Genomic DNA, 19,662 nt, shown 5'->3' with positions numbered 1-19,662 from the left:
TTCCAAGTCAAGGTAAGCTTTCAATTTTATTAATGTATTGACATCGGGGCCACCGGTGTAACTGCTAAACTGCTTGCTGCACTCTTTACTGCGTGATTGTACACATGGATTGGATTGTGGGTATAGTAACACCAGAGATGTACAGTATTCTGTTACATGTATTTGAAATACGTATTATAATTTCCTCTGAGTATTTGTTATGTTGTGTTACACTGGGCTAAACTACACTCCACTGTATTTTTTAACAAAATACTTTCGAAAGCTGTCATTTGTATTTTCGACATACAAATTCTTTATAGCATTTCACAGTTTTGTGGCCCCCTTTCACCCTACAATGGTCTCAAAAATCTGATGGCACTATGGTATGATAAGAGCTTCTACTAAATGCACTAAATCCAAATGTAATGTAAAAATTAACAATTGCAAAGCATGCTGAGTATTACTCTAATGTGCTCTACCCCGAAAACAAGGGCAATGACAATACCCAGTGTGCTTTGCAATTGTTCATTTTCACATCCATTTACATGTTGGTAATTTAGCAGATGCTCTTATCCAGACTGACAGTGTATTCAACTAAGTTAGATAAACAACAACATATCACAGTCATAGCAAGAAGTTTCTGTAACCATTCATGAGAATGTTGTTGCTGTTTGCAGGCCATTTGCAAATGTATTATTTGTGTTTTAAAATGCAAATGACATGTATTTGAATTAAAAACAATACTTTGCAAAAGCATTTTAGATTTGATTTTGATCCTCTTTAGGGTATTTTGTAGTTCTATTTTGTAATTGTAATTTCATTGGCTATAAAGTTAATATGGTCACAACGATGTAGGTTGTGTAGTGGTTAGCGGTTATGGTATGAAGGTTTAGCTTGGAGAGATTTATGCGCCTGGTCACAGACAGCTAGTTTGTTGTGCACTGAAGTCCACAAGCGAAGGAAAAGGTGAGAGGAGGAGAGCACGTGGCTGCATTGAAAGTGAACCGTGTGTGCAGGTGATCAGCGGTGTATTCATTCCGCTGATTCTGTTGCAAAACATTTTTTAAACAGAGGTACATGAAACGAAACGGGACCTACCTGAATTTGTCCAATAGAAACTCTTGTTTAATGATTACACTCAGCTAGATGCAGGCAAGAGTATGCAAGGCGGTATTGAATGGGTCACTGTCTGTCACCTTCATTACTAAGTCAAGTTGTCTCTTGACCTGTGCACCTACGTTTTAAACTTTAATTCATAGGCTAGGTTGCAGAAACGTTATGATGGGTATAGGGAAAATGTGAGTATAATGTAGTATTCTAAACCTATTGATGTTACATTGACCTGGGTGAATGGAATATGAATGACAGTCATCCAATATGCTGTAATAGAAATAAGGCCTTGCTCATAAAAAAAAATCATCCTCCCTAACATGTAATGGCACGAGCTGTCACTGACACACACACACACACACACACACACACACACACACACACACACACACACACACACACACACATAATCCTAACAAGGGTTAGTTTGGAGCTTGGGGTTTTGGCCCTTTGCTTTTGTCACTTCCGTATTCCCTATTCTGCACATCCTATTGGCACACAGCTCTGCCTATGACTGTTCCACTGCAGCTTTGGTACTGTCTGCGAGGAATAGGAACCGCCCCTCCCACCAAAATGTGTTTAAGGCTTACTTTTCACAACAGAAGTACTATTGTAAGAGGTATTTGGGCATATCCTGTGAACGAGAAACCTGGCTATCTTGAACTATATGTTACATGTGGTATTTAGTTAGTCACTGTGAAGTCCGCTTTTATTGTGACTGGAACGCTTGGTATTGGAGCAGAATACAGCCCATGAAGTCGGCATTTCCCATTGATGTAAACAAACCCCTGACACACTACACCACAGTAAATATGCAATGTGAGTCATTGGATCTATAAAATGACACAAGGTATGACTTGTTTGACATGGTTTAGAGACAATGAATTGCTTATTCCAATTAGCCATACATTCAAAATATTAGGCTGAGATTGTTCGTTAGGAGTCAAGAAACAGGCCACATTCCTCAACATCTATGACAGGATTTTGTACATTTGAACTGGGGAAGTAAACCACAACCTCGATGATAGCTATTGAATCACATAAGATTACACTTTGTTTACCTTAGTTAATCGCATGTATGTATATGCGTCAGCTCAATAAATATTGGGTCTGAAACAGAAAAGAAACAACTGCCCAAAACTCAAATTTTGTTCTAAAAGTTATTCAGTCATTCAACATGCTTTTTAAACATTCTAAACGGATACTTTACGATGTATTTGCTGTGTTGATATGTTTCTGTAAATCGAAATCAACTGAAGAAGGAGGATTATATTTTAAAGTGGGCCTATAGAGTAGACTACTCTTTTTAAAGAGGATCTTTACAAAGCTGTCGCATTTCTTTCTAGGATCAAATAACATTCTCGAATGAAACAGCAATTTATTAAACTTACCCACATTTGAATTTTGAATCTATTCTCTCAAATCAGTGTCAAATCTTCTGGATTGTCCATTCCAAAAATATCACGAAAATATAGGCCTATTGGTGTCTGAATTTTTCGTATCCTACTGCCTAAATGGCTAGTCCTTACGTGAAGTTATTTTAAAACTATTTTTACCTCCTTGTAGCTTATTAAAAATACAGAAAGTTTCCGTGCAATTAACAATTATCTGAAAGCGTTGACTGACCGTGCGGCTTTTGTGTATACTTTTAACAGAGGGTTGACATTCTCGTTTAGGTTTAGTGTACCTGCTGTAAACTTTATTGGTGGTATAAACGGAGCTAGCCGTTTCCGGAAACACAGTGTTTCTCTTTTTATAGTGTGCAATGTCGACTCGTCCGGCTACACGGGTACACCCAGCCCAAACTGCTACACCCAGTATGCATGTACAAGATGCAACTTGCCTCAGTGTATGTATATAATTTATTTATATCTTAATCATAGCTGTGGAATTCAAAATATGATCTATCTTTATCATATATCATAGAGAGACTAAATGATTGCCTACTTTGTCTATGCTCAAAGACAGGATTCGACCGATTTGGAATGACAATAGGAGGACAGCACATTTGGGCATGAACTAGGCTATTACAACAGAAACATGGAAAATGTCGTAGGGCTAAAACATTGAATCAAATATTCAAAAGGAATAGGCTAGTAGACCTACAAAACAAACATGTTTTTCTCCGATATCAAGGCGTATTCTTTTGAATAGCGCTAGTAAATTAATTGAAGTGTCACAGCATCTGGGCTTGATCTTCCCTCGTCGCTCATCTTAATTCGAACCTTTTTTAAATGACAGTATCCCAATAAAAGAGGTTTGGCGACACTGCTTTTGCTGAAATATATCTAGCCCTGTCGGATTTGCAGTTGTGCGATTTATTGCAACGTTCTGTCTAACTTTTTCTGTCTAACTTTTGTAATCAATCTTTAAAGCTTTCCACGTCTATATTATGTGTGTTGTTGGTGGATGAAAGGCTTAAATCCAATTCTTGGTGAGGGAAATCTGTAACATTTACACTGTTTTCATTATTCCTGAGAATATTAAAAAACGATAGGCTATTGTTTTCACACTACATAGGTCGTTGTCAAATAGCGTGGTTCATTTCGAGGTATGAGGCCTATTGTTTCTCAACGTTGCTGACAATAACTGAAGGTGAACTGTTTCTATAACCACATATTTTCTATACGTTTTTTTTCAACCAAATTACAATAGAAATGTCTGCATGACATGAATTATAGTGTCGTCACAGTGTCGTTTCTGTAAATATGAAGTGTTGTAGGCCTGCTCATATCTTTGAAAACATAGAGGAATCGAAAGAATTGAACCTGAGCATACACATTCATTCTAGTAGGCCTATGTTCTTATTATATTGAAGATGATGATGATTGAGGGGAAAATGGACTCAAATTATCTCTATTCACCTAATGTGTGTGTGTGTGTGTGTGTGTGTGTGTGTGTGTGTGTGTGTGTGTGTGTGTGTGTGTGTGTGTGTGTGTGTGTGTGTGTGTGTGTGTGTGTGTGTGTGTGTGTGTGTTATTCATGGCCAACAGTCATATTGGTGGATCAATTGAGATATTGATAGATAAAGTAACATATGGGGGAATGCTGTCATATCATTGCTTTCGTTTTGTTCTTTATAAAAACCAATATTTAGGCCTAGAGAATTGTATCCTCAAGAAGGAGAGAGACAAATTCTAGGGTGTGCAACACATTCCTAGTTGTTTAGGGGAGAAATTTACAGCTGAGTAATAAAAGTTTACGACTCAATCCATTCAGGGATTGGTTGCAGCGAGCCACGTGGCACACCCGCTCTGTGAACATGAACTTTATGCCTTTGTCTATTCCTCGGACCTCACGTAATATCAGCAGCTCTCTCAGCAGGGGCATAGAAATGATTTCGCCAATAGCGTATTTTCCTAGAGTATAGATTATACAATAGTTGAGCTTTTTGATATGGAACGCGTTTCGTCTAGGCTCCATCCCCTTCCCGACGTGCTTCTGCATGCTTCGCGGTCAGAAATGGCTTCACCACAGTCACCGTCTCTACCAACCCCTATCTAGAGTACACCCCAGAGGAAGAACAACCCAACGGTTGCAGAAAGATAGATAGAGAAAGAGAAAGCAGCGGACTGTAAATTACGCGGTGTTTACCTAATTGTTAAATTCAGCTTTTTGCTCTTCCATCAATTGGCAGATTTGGGGACGTTTGCTACGCCCGGTGTAGCAGTGTAGAGGTCTATTCGTCAGCATCACCCCCATACCTTTCCGATGGGCCAGCGAGCTTGCGTCACCGTCACTATAGACAACCGGGAGAACGCAGACGCGGGTAAGAAAGCGGTTCCTTCCGTGATCCTTCCTCACTGGCTTGACTGTTAATGAACTAAACCGTATATGTGAGAAGGGGAATTTGATACGCAATGCCATACATGTTATATGGGGTCAGATATCCTAAGTGAGGGCAAAGACATTGAATATGAATGCTATTGATCAAATCAAAGTTTATTTGTCTCGTGCGCCGAACACAACAGGTGTAGGTAGACCTTACAGTGAAACATTTACAACGCTTGATTTTGTGTAGTTTGGGTGTTCGTGACCTGACCTGTAGGCTATTGTAACCTCCGTTATTTCTATATGCCTATAGTAGGCTACCTCCTAACTTTGACAGTGCGCTGTTCAGAAAATCACTGACACACCATCGAGAATTAGATTGAATCATCAATTGTTCTAAGGTTTGGTTTGTTTATCGAAGGTAGTTTGCCTTGAGTGGCTTAATAATGTGAGATTATCTACTGGGGGGGGCGTGTTGATTTGTGCTAAACAGTTTTAACCTTTGTTTTCCATTCTTCCAGATTATTTATATATTACATTGAACCGTGTTTTGGGCCCTCCCCATTGGTCTAAGTGGCCTTTCTTCTATGATCTATTCTAATTGCTGACTGCATATGTAATTATCTATAGGCAACATTAGTTGCAAAAAAAGACGGGTGAGAGTATATATATCTAATCAATGTGAAAAGTCAATGTTAGATCTTGTAGTATTATACTATGTTACACGCACACCCACGCACACACACACACACACACAAACAAACACAATACTGTTGTTCACTGATACTAACAGTGCCCCCTTGTGCCCACCTCTTCCACAGCGGAGTTGAGAGGTTGTGTGGGGGGAGTGATGGGGTTGGTGACCGTTGGTCGGTGGTTGGTAGTTATGCAGGCTATATGCCACATTAGTGCGGATACAGTTTAATACATAAATGAAATAACGGATAGAAAGATGTCTGAACATGTCATCGGGCTCCCGAGTGGCGCAGCATTCTAAGGCACTGCCAGAGGAGTCACTATAGACCCTGGTTCGATTCCAGGCTGTATCACAACCGGCCGTGATTGGGAGTCCCATAGGGCGGCGCACAATTGGCCCAGCGTCGTCCGGGTTAGGATACACCCGGGTACACCCCTGGGTAGGCCATAATTGTGAACAATAATTTGTTCTTAACTGACTTCCTTAGTTAAATAAATAAAAAATTAGTCAGGCACGAAGCTTGGAACATCGTCTGAAATATTTCAACTGTCACGTGTGGCATGGGAACCATGTTGAATTGATGTCTGTATTGTGAGATGGCTTAAACCTGTTATTTTCTCATACAATAATGAAAACAGCTGTACACAACAAATGAAAAAATTGAATTATATTTATTGGAGGAACACCAGCAACAGCAAACATGGTCAAAATCATAACTATAAATCATAATCACAATAATCATCATGATCATATTTCACAACAACAATAATTTGCACACATAGGGCAAGATCTTTAATTCAGAAATCCATGCTTAACTAGCCTAGAACTTGCGCGTCGATCGGATTGCTAAGGTTTATTTACGAGCTTTGTTACGCTTTATATACGATATTTTACGCATGAACATCATCATTGTTGGATTCGCCAATAGTGCATACTGTGGTGAATGGGACGTAGGCCCTTTCCTGTGCATATTTTGTTAAATATGGCAGACACGTGTACATTCATTTACACAAAATTAACATTGAATGCATGTTTAGTGATGGCAAAGCTGTGAAAGTGTGTGTCTGTCTGTGGGGGGGTACATATTGTGTATTTAACTACATTTTCCACTATAAGTTAGGCTATAGCCTAAAGTAAAAACATTAGCTGGCAAAAATGCATATTTGATTTTTCCAAATCACTTCAGATATTGTGTGAGGCTAATTGAAATGAGACGAAGTGAATAGGCCTGTCGCAGGTGCGTTTGAGTCGTACTAGCACCTCAATGAGATTTTGCTGCAGGTCATTGTGCGGGAACCTTTTTCCAATGGTTTCTTTTTGCACTTTGTCGCGTGGGGTACACCTTTTGCAGCTCTTCAGGTTATCCTTTGAATGAGAGAGAAAGAGATCAGTAAAATGAAACACAGAAGTCATGTGCTGCCAATATGCGAAACATGTTTCCCCAATCCATCGTAACTAACGTTGCACTTCAAAACCTTACAATAACGAGTGACCCAACTCAATCGTAAAAATCCTACGAATTTAGAATTTTCCAGATGTAAGTTTGCAGATACATAGGCCTCCACAAACACGCAAATTAAGAAGGAAATAAATGATGATTTCATGTTTTATTGATACACATGAAAATAATGGGCATACCAAATGCCTGCAGTGTATTTTTTCCTGGGGTTTTGAAACTTGCAATAGGACCAAGCGCTGTTAATTCAAACTTTTTAATGACTAATAAACATTGCTATTGAATCATAAATCAATTTTACAAGAAGATATTTGCTTATTAACATGATTTATGATGTGTTATTTTTTTGTTGGTCTCCTAAAACAGCCTAGTCTCTGATTAGCGTAGTGCGTAACATGAATGAAGCATAGCGCCTAATTTGTAAATTGGCCGGAAAAGGTGAACATCATTTTATAAAAGTTTGTTCAGAGCCAGCAATGAGTATGAATTCCTCATGGTCAAGTAAGAGAAAGCTGATACGAAAACATTGCCTCCCGACCCACATGATCGACACATGTTCATCTCTGCTTCAAATTGTTAAACGTGGCAAACTGAACACTGTAGGCTAATGTAGCCTATATATTATGTGTATAATTTTTGTACACAAATTATAATTCAACCCAGTGCAGTGATGGGCTAGGCTACCATTATTAGGCCTAATTGGATTGTTCTGGAATTTCTACAACTCCTGATAATAATAATAATAATAATATTGTGTTTGGTCAAAAATAGTATTATTGTTAGTAGTAGAAGCAGTAGTAGTAGTAGTCGTCGTAGTAGTATTATAGTTAGCTACACGCATAGGGGTAGTCATAAAGTGCAACAGTGCAGATGTTCTTCTTCAAAGAAATAAAAGAATTACGGGCCAAACGGTCTCTTTCCTCTCTGCTTCAAAAGCTGAGATGAGTCCACGTCATTTGTCTTGAGGGCTGCCAAAACACTTATGCCTACAGCTCTTTCTCCCAGCTCACATCGCTATACCGCATACCAACAGCTCTTGTGAATTATGCAATGGAACTACCACAAACTCCATGATATGAAAGTACAAATAATCATAGTGGCTTTATAAACAACCATGTCGAATAAGGGATAAAAACTAAGATGTTGTATCCTACCGAGAGGTATAAAACGTGAAATACCAAAGAGAGCATATAGCGTATAGTCAAGTAGTCACTGTGGTTTGCTCTCAGTCATCTCATCCGTCACAGTTGACAACACGTTGAAGTACGTGATGGTGATACGTTATGAATATTGCTGATTTCAGAAGCGCGCTCGGCTATATGGTTCTCATCAAGTGCTAGAAACCCATACTTATTTTTGGCTTAGTTGAGTTTCGGAGGAGAATCGTAATTCTATTTGCAGAATGGGGATACAATTTATGTAGGCTGGTGAAATGCAATGTTGTGAGCATAACGAAAGCATCTTCACTACATTTCAAGTGAAGGACATAGGCATGGGCCTATATATCTAGTTTCTGAGAGTTATGACGCACTTTCAACTGACTTAAATGTTGTCAAATGGTTAACACCATAACACACATGTAATAATGTTTACAATGAGGCCCACAGATTTTTTTGGGTTTTCCTATTTGGTTTTCCTATTTGTGTCATTTTTGTCAGTCTGCGGATGTAAACATATGGCGGTTAATCCAGTGGGAAGCCTTTATTGCACAACAGACGTCCTCGTCTTTCTTTCCGTTCTAGCTTTTATTGCCTGTTTTAGAACCGACAACAGAAGCCCAGCAAAATAGACCTACTATGTGCAAGTTAAAGATTTGTTTTATTGTAGACTGCATAGGCCTACGCGTAGACATCCCCTTGTCAAATACGTATGTCCTACATTTGTGGTTTCAATAATGTGAATTATGTCATTGTTTTCAATACTAGACGTTGTTACCATAGATTATTGAGGGGAAAAAATCTGATCTTTAGCTAATATCGTTCTCTAACCAACGTGTTGTTATCGAATAGCTTGACGGTTGTTTGAACAATCAAATGAATCAATTTGAATGGATTTTCATGCAGCTGTGTGTTGAAGATGAAGATAGTGGTAAAAGGGTTTGCAGTAGGCTATTGTTGACTGAGATTTTCCACACATGGAGAACAAAAGGATTCAATGTGGAATATTCATTTTTGGAATAACAGTTTTGTCGGGTTTGTACCTCAAATTGAGTAGCCTACCTTATAGAAAGGAGACCACTTTTTTAAATCCAGGTTGCCATTCATTGATAAATTACTCTTGTCAGTCATTTTAGACAATAGGATACCTAACGTTTCCACAGCTGACTCACGCACGAGCATATGTCCCAGGCCCCCATAGCACACAATTATAGATCTATAGCTAAAGCACTGGGCTATTTCAAAATATCCACCTCTGTGTACGATGTACAGCATACCGTCGACACTAAAATTCCATTACTACCATTAATCAATGTAATCATTTTGTGAAGTCAACTCACATAACTTATATTTAGCGCAATTTGGCACTAAACAAATACCTAACTCTACATTTCTAAGATGTGATTGTATCCGTAAAGATATCGCCTACCATCTCCATAACAGTGCTTTGTGGATACATATCCTCTGATGTAGCCTGATCAATTCTCTACTCACGGTTGATTGCTGGGTTTTCAGGAAAAGTGTTCTAAACGGTTACCACTTAGGCTAGTAACTTCAAATACAATTAAACACTAATTCTCTCTTTTTTTACATTGTTATTCTTCTTGCGTTTATAATCCAACGCATTCGTTTCAGAGGCTCAGGATGTATCGTTATGTAGGCTATACACAGAGTTATTTGTTGGTGAGCTGAGAAACTTCACTTGGTTTTATTGCCCTTCACAGAAGAGACCCTAAACGCATTCTTATCACCACCGCCCTTCCCCCTAGCAATCGGAATTACCCGTTAAGAGCCGAGGCACGATAATTACCTTCAAGTCATGTAATGCTAATTCATACACGATGTAAAACATGGAAAGAATGTGAAAAATTCTTGCCCAGCTAAAACACAAGAACCAACAGAGCACGCGAGCTTTATGAGAGCGCTACCACTACATAAACATCTGATTTGGATACAACCTACACTGAATATGTACACAGCGGCGAGGACAAACGATACATTATCTTACATATTACATTGTACTCTTTATTGGCTTTCACAATTTTCAAATATGTGCGTGCGAACTACATTGTCCTTGTGTGTAAGTGTGTTACACACACACGTGCACTCACACACACACACACACACACGCCATGCCACATAAGCAGGTAAAACATATGTATAGGTATCAATTTATTCAACCCATTTAAAAATTTACATTAAAAAAAACTAAAATGCCAATTCAGTGACGGGATTATTCTGGTTCTGGACAGCAGTTTGATATTGCAGACATATACACGTCGCTTATATATTTATATCGTCTTGTTTTCTTGCTCAGTGTGGAATGTCCAACTAACTTAATACATGCGTTGCTATGCCCCACTAACTTAATGCATTCGTTTTCTGGCTGCATTTTTAGAGCTATAGCTGGTTAGCTAAAAGCTACAGTTTCCTTGCTCTCAATTGGTGGAGAATGGTCAGCTGACATTGTCATATTGCCTCTCTCTGGAGCTAAGCGATCAGCTATAACACTCGGGTTTGTGAGTCTTACCGGAGATTGGAAATTAATAATATTGAAACCTCAAGCAACCGTCTATTTATACAAGCAGCGAAAGGGTGAAAGGAAGGTTTTGCAAAGGTGTGTGAGCAGCCAGCAACATATCCAGAATAAGGGAAAGTGGAAGGGGGAGCTACTGAGAGGGGAAAGTGGAGAAAAAAATACTGATTAAGAAGTGCGGAGAGTTGAAGAAGAAGGGTTGCAGGCAAGGTATGAATTCGTATTTCGCAAACCCGTCACTCTCCTGCCATTTATCCGGTGGTCAAGATGTTTTGCCAAGCGTGCCACTAAATTCCACCACTTATGACACAGTGAGACATTTTTCGTCGTATGGGGCTGCTGTGACCCAGAATCGGATATACGCAAATCCTTTCTATTCTCCCCAAGACAATGTTGTTTTTGGGCCGAGCCGGGCATCCTATGAGTATCATGGATCTAATGTGTTTCTTCAAGACAAGGATGGAGGTCTTGCCAGTTGCAGACAAACAACAAGCATGGGACTGAATGCACAAAACCACATTGCTCAGGAGTACAGTTTGGATCAAGCCAGAGGAGGATCGCAGGAGCAGAAAGCTAACGTCCAGATATACCCGTGGATGCAGCGAATGAACTCTCACAGCGGTGAGTTTTACTACAACAAATAAATTAAGTAAATGAGCCAGTTTCACGATATATCTTAGCAACAGAGCATCTTCGTTTTTATGGCCCCATAAAACATCATTGTATCGTCTCGCCCTGTAGAAGGCCTCTTTTCTGAGTGTGCGTAACTATTCCAACAGTTTCCCAAAATAACGATGATATATTTAACTATTATACATTTAGTTTAAACAATTTGCATAGGCTACGTATATTTTACAAACAGATATTGGACATGCAGATTAAGTCTCATGCATGGTTTGGAGAATCGTGTTTATTTTACTGCATGCCATATGCGTTTCTACCCTGACCAGAGATAGGCTATTTTCTACATGAATTGCTCCCATCACATTGTCAGTACCTTTGTCATGATGTCTAATCTAGATTATGGTAATTGCATCAATTTATGTCAGAACAATTCACATAATGGCTTGACATAGAAATGTAATCCAGTACATTATGATTTATTTTCTCTGCACAGGAGTTGGGTATGGGTCAGACAGACGCAGAGGACGCCAGATATACTCCCGTTACCAAACACTGGAACTGGAGAAAGAGTTTCATTTCAACCGCTATCTAACCAGACGTAGACGTATCGAAATAGCAAACGCCCTTTGTTTGACAGAACGTCAGATCAAAATTTGGTTCCAGAATCGTCGCATGAAATGGAAGAAAGAGAGCAGCCTGACGTCGACGGTGACGGGAAGTGAATCGACAGGGGCCACGGCGGAGAAGGAACGAGACAGCGTGGAAGAGGAGAAAGAGGAGGAAAAGAAAGAGAAAGAATGAAAGACATTTTACAACGAAATCATGAAACTCCACTAAACTACCTAGCCATTCAAAGACCACAAACTCCCCTGCATGATATTATTCTGCTATTTGTCCCTCTCTCTCTCACAAACTCGTAGCCTTCGCGCGCGTGAAAACATGCAATATTCTGCAATTCGGATAATTTTAGGCTGGAAAAAGCATATAGTTAACTGATAGCTGTTTACTTCTAGTGGCATAATGTCCTTTGTCATAGTCATGCTATTTGTGTTGTGAAATGTGAAACATTCATCATTTCCCTCCAGAATTGCCCCCTTTACACTGTCAAATATATCGTTCGGATTACTTCAGTCAATTCACATAGGTCAGTGTTGGGGATGGTTTACAAACACAATGGGGCATAAGCATTCCAAATGTGAAGGAAATGCTCAGGCATACTTATTTCGTTTGTGTTAATGTACTTGAATCTTTACATTCCCATGAATCCCATCGCAATATGACTCCTGCAAATATCCTGAAAGCTCTCACGGGGTGAACTACACTACCTAAATTGTAGATATGCCTGTATATATTCTATGTATTCTCATATATACTCTGTGAGGGCTTTGTGTGCATTATGCTGCTTAAACGGATGTTCTCTTAACGTTGCACTTACCACTTTTTGGCATAATAACCGTTTATGGTTACCCAAGACTACCTAATAAAAAGGGAGAAATGATACAAGAGGAATCAATCACGTTGTTTAAGGTTGTGAATTTATGTTTTGTGTATCATTGAATAAAATGTTTTCAAAACAGTTCCGTCCGTGTGGTATGTAAATCCACAAAAGCTGACAAGGTACAAATCTGTCGTTCTGCCCCTGAACAGGCAGTTAACCCACTGTTCCTAGGCCGTCATTGAAAATAAGAATTTGTTCTTAACTGACTTGCCTAGTAAAATAAAGGTAAAATAAAAAAAATAAAAAATAGACTAAGTGGACACCTTACGTCATATCAATATAATCCAGAGAAGACATACGGTCTTTTGCACAAGTTGTGTGTTTGATTGGTCATTCGTCAAGGTCTCTCATGTATGAATAACCTGTTACTTGACACATTACGGTTTAAGAAAGCACCCGTATTGTTTTTAGTCATATAGCCTATCCAATTTCCAAATGAAGTTGCAACTGAAACCAATTTGGCATACCAAAATAAACGTGACCACAAGCCAGGAAAATATGATATTGTGCTATAAAAGCTGATAGCTGGTAAAACATTTAGTCTATCGGCTTTGGTGACTGTTTATTCTGCGCAATACATTTTGGACCTATATGGACTCCTGGGATGACTATAAAACTACATTTAAACCAAATTAAGACAAACCTAAATATAATAATGGCTCCTCGAATAGCAAACAGTTAATTTAATGTTATTATTATTATTACTATTACTATTATAGCCTACTATAGAGCATTTTACGTTTTTATTGCTTAACAATCACGCCATTGCTCGATCAGTGTTGCTCTTCATAGTGCCTCTATGGGGCACCCCGCACCCACCCTCAACAGAGGCTGGTATGCTATATGATGCTGCAAGGCAAGGGCATAATGGAGGGGGCATAGATGAGATGACCGCCCTGGCCTGCCCTATATCAGACACCAGATGACGCTCTTGTCTTAGAGTCTCGCCCTTTTCCACACAAAGACCCCACAAGGTCCCCAACAGCCCACAGCACAAAGTTTACCGGACACGTTCCTCCTATTCATCAATATACCCCCGGGGTATCAAGCCAATGTATGACTGGCCAACATCAGCACGTGATCCTATTCAGATGCCCCATATTTGGGCAGTGCGCGTCGAATCAAGAAAAAAATACCATTCCCCCACCTATAAATCGTGCTTATTTTTTTTTTTAGGAAAGATACCCCTTGAACTTCCAAAGAGCTTCATAGGAAAAGCAATAACCAATAAAAACAACAATACAAGAGCCAAATATCTAGCCCAGGCTACTCCCAGATAAAATATTTAGGCTATAGGCTATTGCAGTTTTTACTTCATGTATCTCTTCTGCAGCGTTTTTGTGTGTTTTGTTTTTCGTATAAGATGAGTTCCTATGTAGCAAATTCAATTTTTAAGCAGCAAACGCACGAGGCATCCTCCTGTAGCGCCATGAATAGTTTAGGCAGTTATGGTTCTCTCTCTGACTTCGATCAAGCTAATTATGCCTATAACGGAGGTCTTCATGATTTCAACGGAACATTCACCTCCTCTGATGCCACTGTAAACTCTCTAAAACGAGAAGAGATGAACTCTAGCCTGCAAGGCAAAACGGACACTCAATCTCCAACACGACCACAGTCATACTCAGCCTTGAGCTCCCGGAACTCCGTGCAGAACTGCCTCAGTGACGGTATACTGAGCAAAGGGAATGAAATGCAAATGGAGGTGGTCGAAAACCCCAGAACTACGACCGAAGAAAGCGCGATCAAAGTCGAAACTATGCAACCTGTAAAACATCAAATCCATTCGAAGAAGCACCTGGACAATCAACAGCAACCGCAGATTTTTCCCTGGATGACGAAACTACACATGATCCACGGTAAACTTATTTGTCAAATGTATATAGCCTACTACTTCCCTCACTCACTCCCTCGCCTGCTATCCTGCTTTTGTCCATTCATAGTTTTTACTCTTGAGTTTTATTGGCCAAACGCAGGAAATAATAAAACTGGCGGTCATAAATTTTGACAAAGGCATCTATTGCTCGTAAACCTGTTCTGTTACTGTGAAGAGATGATCTGCGGTTAGATTGATTGCTGCATAATTGGATAAGAGAAACAAACAATTGAAGAAAACGATGAACGAGTATTAATGAGAGTTCTGTTGGGCTGAAAGTACTTTTCGTTTCCAAACAGGTTATTTTAGTCTAAAATGAGAGTATAGGCTAGTCTAGTTGAACTCTCGGGGGGAAACCAGTGCCCTGACCTCCGTGTGAACTTTTCACCCTGGAAAGCTCCAGATATAACTGCGGAAAGGCATTCATGTTGCCATGTCCAACATCCACTAGCTGCCCATTGGGATTTAGCCACTAAATATTAGCACTGCATTTAGTGCTGTGTTCAAGACTTAAATTATAGTTCTGCAAGTGTTCTTGTAACAATGATCTGTATTTCCCTCAACTAGGGCAACTATTTATTTTGCCAAGTGGTATTTGAAATGAAAAAGTGCCAGAATATAAAAGTTTTTACTTTCAATTAAAAATAATTAGAATAAAATTGGTTGTCATCCCAGAGATGTTATCCCTTGATTTCAATGCCATTATTTAGTAAAAAAATTTAAAAAACGAATTTAACCTGAATTTAAATCGTTTCACTTTTGGGGATTTAGTCACAAGGCCATTTTACCATTTGTTCATTATTTGAATGGTTTTGCATTCTGTAACTCACAGGAGTCTTCATTCTCAGGTCATCCAAACCGTTTGACCTCGAGCCATATTTTTTTTTTTTACGTATAAGATGTATATAATGTTCGACAGCTCTGGATTTTTTACTTCAAATGTAGGCTAACACCTATTTGTTTTTCTCTAATGCCACTTCAGAATCATCTGACGGTAAACGCTCTCGAACCAGTTACACCCGCTACCAGACTCTGGAGTTGGAGAAAGAGTTCCATTTCAACCGTTACCTCGCCCGTCGCAGGCGCATTGAGATCGCCAATACCCTCTGTCTGAACGAGAGGCAAATTAAAATTTGGTTCCAGAATCGACGTATGAAGTGGAAGAAGGATTCGAAACTGAAATCAAAGGATTCAATGTAAACATGGAGTTTATGACTGATCTGGAGACGAACAGCTAAAAGAAGTAGGGCCTAAGCCTACCCTAAATAGAGAAAGAGAGACCATGATTTGAAACGTGAAGGCCGTGTTCAGAATCAGACCCTATTATGTGTTATGGACTATTACATTATTTGCATATTTCGTGTTTGGCACTTTATATGTGGACTTGTATTCTTTGCTTAATGGTTGTACAACATTTAAGATTAAATATATATATATAATAATAAAGTAATGTGTTGTCTTAATGTAAAGATTGTGTCAGGACCTTTGGAAGAATTAGGGAGAGCTGTGGACTATAAGGCCACTCCCTCTTTCATGTCACATTCAAAAATGAAATAGACACCAAATAAACATTCTATAGGCTATACCCTTAGCATTGAGATAATAATTATGATCATGTAAATGACTGATAAGCCTACTGAGGGGTACCAATGAGAACGAGGAGACTTGATCACGAAAATATTTGATTTTTCTAAATGTTTTAAAATTCATATTTGGCCAGAGTTTTACACACGAATAAGAAAAACAGACGATATAAACAGACGGTTGACTTTTTCAATAGCAAATAGATTGTCTACACGCATAGACCAGCAGGGTCAGGGATCTGCTTGTAATTATGTCCAACCAAATATTGAAGAGTTTCGTGATGGTATTTGAGGACAGCACCCATACCAATAGACCTGAGATGTCCATGTCCATACCCTTCAACTGAAGAACCATCGACATGCGTTTCTCCAATTTCAGATTCTTACTGATTTTGTATCTTATTGTTCACTGTAATCAATGTCCAGAGTTGTCAACAGACATGGAAATGTGTTGTACATGTCGTCTATTTCTAGTCTCTATGTAATATCAAGACTTTGGATGATTCTATAGAACTATAGAAGTACAAATATACCCTAACACTAACATTTTCCAAAACGGAGATATCAACAGTGTAGGCTACATATTGGATTATCTGAATACCTACAAGACCTATTGTATAATTCATGGTATGTTAAAGCTTGTGATTCAATCAAAACGCTTACAGGTGTTGAGAGACCTTTTGAATAAACTTCCCATACCATATACCAGCACATTCGTGTCGCTTTTTTTTATCATTACATGTGTAGGCACACATGTCCCCGCACCGTCTATTTCAATCATTTACAGTATCCCTGTCAGACAAACGCATGCACATAAAAGTTTAAGGCCCCAATAAAACGTTATGACTAGGTATCCACCTTTCCACCACAGATAGGGAAATGGTCCCTGTTTTAACAGGATATAGAGGCACATAGCCAGCTGCTACTAAATTCTCATGGGTTGAAATGCAGACTAACTTTCTTCTCTATAGAGGCTGGTGACCTACATACGTTGATGTTTCCATGGCATTCTGGATCAAATGTAAAAGATACGGTTATGAAATGTAGGATATTCATTTGAGCCTAGTTTGCTACCGCATGAAAATAGTCATGCAGCAACAGGAAATGTGAATTATTATGTGGACATTTTTGTTCAAAGTGGAAAAATAATAAACGGTTGACTTAATGTCTTTATCTCTTGTGCTTTGAGTAGATGTTCATTTAATCCCGTGGGTCAATATTGTAAGCTATATTGGAGCTGCAGGCTGTGTATATAGACAAAACCATAAATTGAAACAAAACTATGCATTGACCTGAATTTGACCCACTGCTGGCCTAGTGACACGTGGAACTGTAATTTTAAGAATAGCTTAATTAAATGGCTTAACCAAAACAATCAGGTTAACAGGGACAACAAATGTTCAGATGCCATGTCCTGTCGCAAATATCGTCTCAAATGAAAAAATATATAATTTTCACTCACCTCGCAGGCAGGTAGCCTTTTTACTGCTAGGTCTATAAATGCAACAGAGCATGGACTGCTTTCTCAATGGCACTGTCGGGCCTAACCGTGCTACGTTAGCCTATGTAGGGCTATCAAATTCCCCTTTATGGTATCTCTTTCTTTTAGTATTTTAAAGTTTGGAAGGTTATTTATGCCAATTGCCTCTAGCGGGGCCTGTGAATGGTGCATACGGAGCACGTGGTGCCATTAAAGTGGGTTTTATGGCCTGGAAGAGCTGACAAACCCTCGATATATACACATCATATATAATCTTAACTGTCCGGAATCGCAGCTGCTGGCTCCTCTTATCCGAGGAAGAAAGGGCTGTGTGGCAGTTAGTGTGGATTACCTTGGCCCGGACTAGTCTGCCTGTAATGGTGGTGCTGTGCTCTCTCAGTCACAAATGGATCCTTAAACGCTCCAGTAAGTTTACAATATTTGTACTTTCCAGCATGTTGTGTCAAACTATAGCGTTTTGTTTGTATTTGGTGCTGTGGTTGGGTTTGCTTGATGTTTCCGACGAAACGGGATTTGTTTTAAAATGGTTGTGATATTCATCCCTTGTCATTTGTACACTCAATCGTTATTTTATATATCTGACTCTGTTTGCTGTTTGTGTGGTCCTTAGAGGCAAAATGTATTCCAATAGATTACAAACGTGTGTCATCCATGCATGTTCCCCTTACCACTGGCAAAATGAAGCTATGGGAGTAGAGTTGGGAAAGAGAGATCTGTTCCAGCTTCACTTGAGTGTGTTCTACTTATGCTACTCTTATTCATTAGGCATGCACCTTTATACAGAACGGAGTATATACTTCTTCAGATAAAGGCCAACTCCACTTTGCTGCACAATGGTCAGATGCTTTATGCTATATAATATGTTACATAGTTGTCAGAGACTCAAGAGAGAGACTCTGTAGGTGTGTGTGTGTGTGTGTGTGTGTGTGTGTGTGTGTGTGTGTGTGTGTGTGTGTGTGTGTGTGTGTGTGTGTTGATGAGGCAACAGCTGCTATCCAAACCATTGCAGTCAGGTTCCAGAGCTTGGCCATGTGCATAAATAACTCGTTGCTACTTGAATAAATATAACAACCCGCCTTGCAGGTTTGGCTTGGTTGGGATAGGGAAGGAGATACTGCTGAAGCAATCATACTGATGACTCAGAGACTGAAGAGTGTGTCATCATCGTCCCTGCTCAATGCTTCATCTGTCTTCAATATCTTTGCAGGGCAGCCCAGTTGATGCCTGTGACGTTAGAAGTTCAGTGGATAAACATCATCCATCCCTTAATCAATGCATGTTTGTGATTTTATGTTTGTTTTGGAAGGTGTGGAAAACGTTTCTGAAGCCAAACTGGATGTAGCAGAGCAACAAGTTTAGTTCCTATTGTAATATTTTATCCATCACTATTTACTTGGGAAAGTTGTGTGGATGATATTGGTAAGATCCTCTGCTGCCTTGAGTTTTCCATGTTCGTGTGACCTGCCAATGAACTCTGGGCCCCATGTTGTAGCTTGTAATTATGGCCCAGAGTATTTCCTGGTCAGTTCACAGATGGGTCAAGGAGGAACTCTGGGCCCTGATGATGCAGTGAGTTGATGGGTTCATGTTGAGTATTTTCCCAATAATTCCTGTTAGATGAAGAGAGAGGAAGCCAATAGGGGGTGCTATTTAACATGCTCCACCTCCATATAGCGCATGTTAAAGAGGGGATTCACCTGCATTATATTCATTGGAATGGAGTTAAGTTCTTCACTGTTCTTAAACTCAGTTATTCTTTAGTGTTCCGGTTCCGGTTGACTGTATTCCATGACAGTGATTGGCAACTACTCATCCAATAAGAAAACCACTGTCAAGTTTAGATAGTATGAGAGTTGTGAGGCATTGAGAACGTT

General features: G+C 39.4%; 3 protein-coding genes across 3 annotated transcripts in view; all 3 read left to right on the top strand.

Annotated features, from left to right (window-relative positions):
* The window catches only part of LOC115102539 (homeobox protein Hox-C10a-like), a 71,164-nt gene that overhangs the window by 27,873 nt on the left and 23,629 nt on the right, over nucleotides 1-19,662 (top strand). The window lies entirely within an intron of this gene.
* On the top strand, nucleotides 8,538-12,906 carry LOC115102542 (homeobox protein Hox-C6a-like). Its single transcript, XM_029622611.2, has 2 exons — nucleotides 8,538-11,327; nucleotides 11,824-12,906. The coding sequence occupies exons 1-2, from the start codon at nucleotides 10,919-10,921 to the stop codon at nucleotides 12,129-12,131; spliced, it is 717 nt and encodes a 238-aa protein (XP_029478471.1). The 5' UTR covers nucleotides 8,538-10,918; the 3' UTR covers nucleotides 12,132-12,906.
* hoxc5a (homeobox C5a) lies at nucleotides 14,022-16,990 on the top strand. The gene is made up of 2 exons (XM_029622612.1): nucleotides 14,022-14,687; nucleotides 15,687-16,990. The coding sequence occupies exons 1-2, from the start codon at nucleotides 14,192-14,194 to the stop codon at nucleotides 15,902-15,904; spliced, it is 714 nt and encodes a 237-aa protein (XP_029478472.1). The 5' UTR covers nucleotides 14,022-14,191; the 3' UTR covers nucleotides 15,905-16,990.

This window comes from Oncorhynchus nerka, linkage group LG20, assembly GCF_034236695.1.
Source record: "Oncorhynchus nerka isolate Pitt River linkage group LG20, Oner_Uvic_2.0, whole genome shotgun sequence".
Classification (NCBI taxonomy): Eukaryota; Metazoa; Chordata; class Actinopteri; order Salmoniformes; family Salmonidae; genus Oncorhynchus; species Oncorhynchus nerka.
The sequence above is the reverse complement of the archived record's forward strand: the minus strand, read 5'-3'. Positions and strand labels throughout refer to the sequence as shown.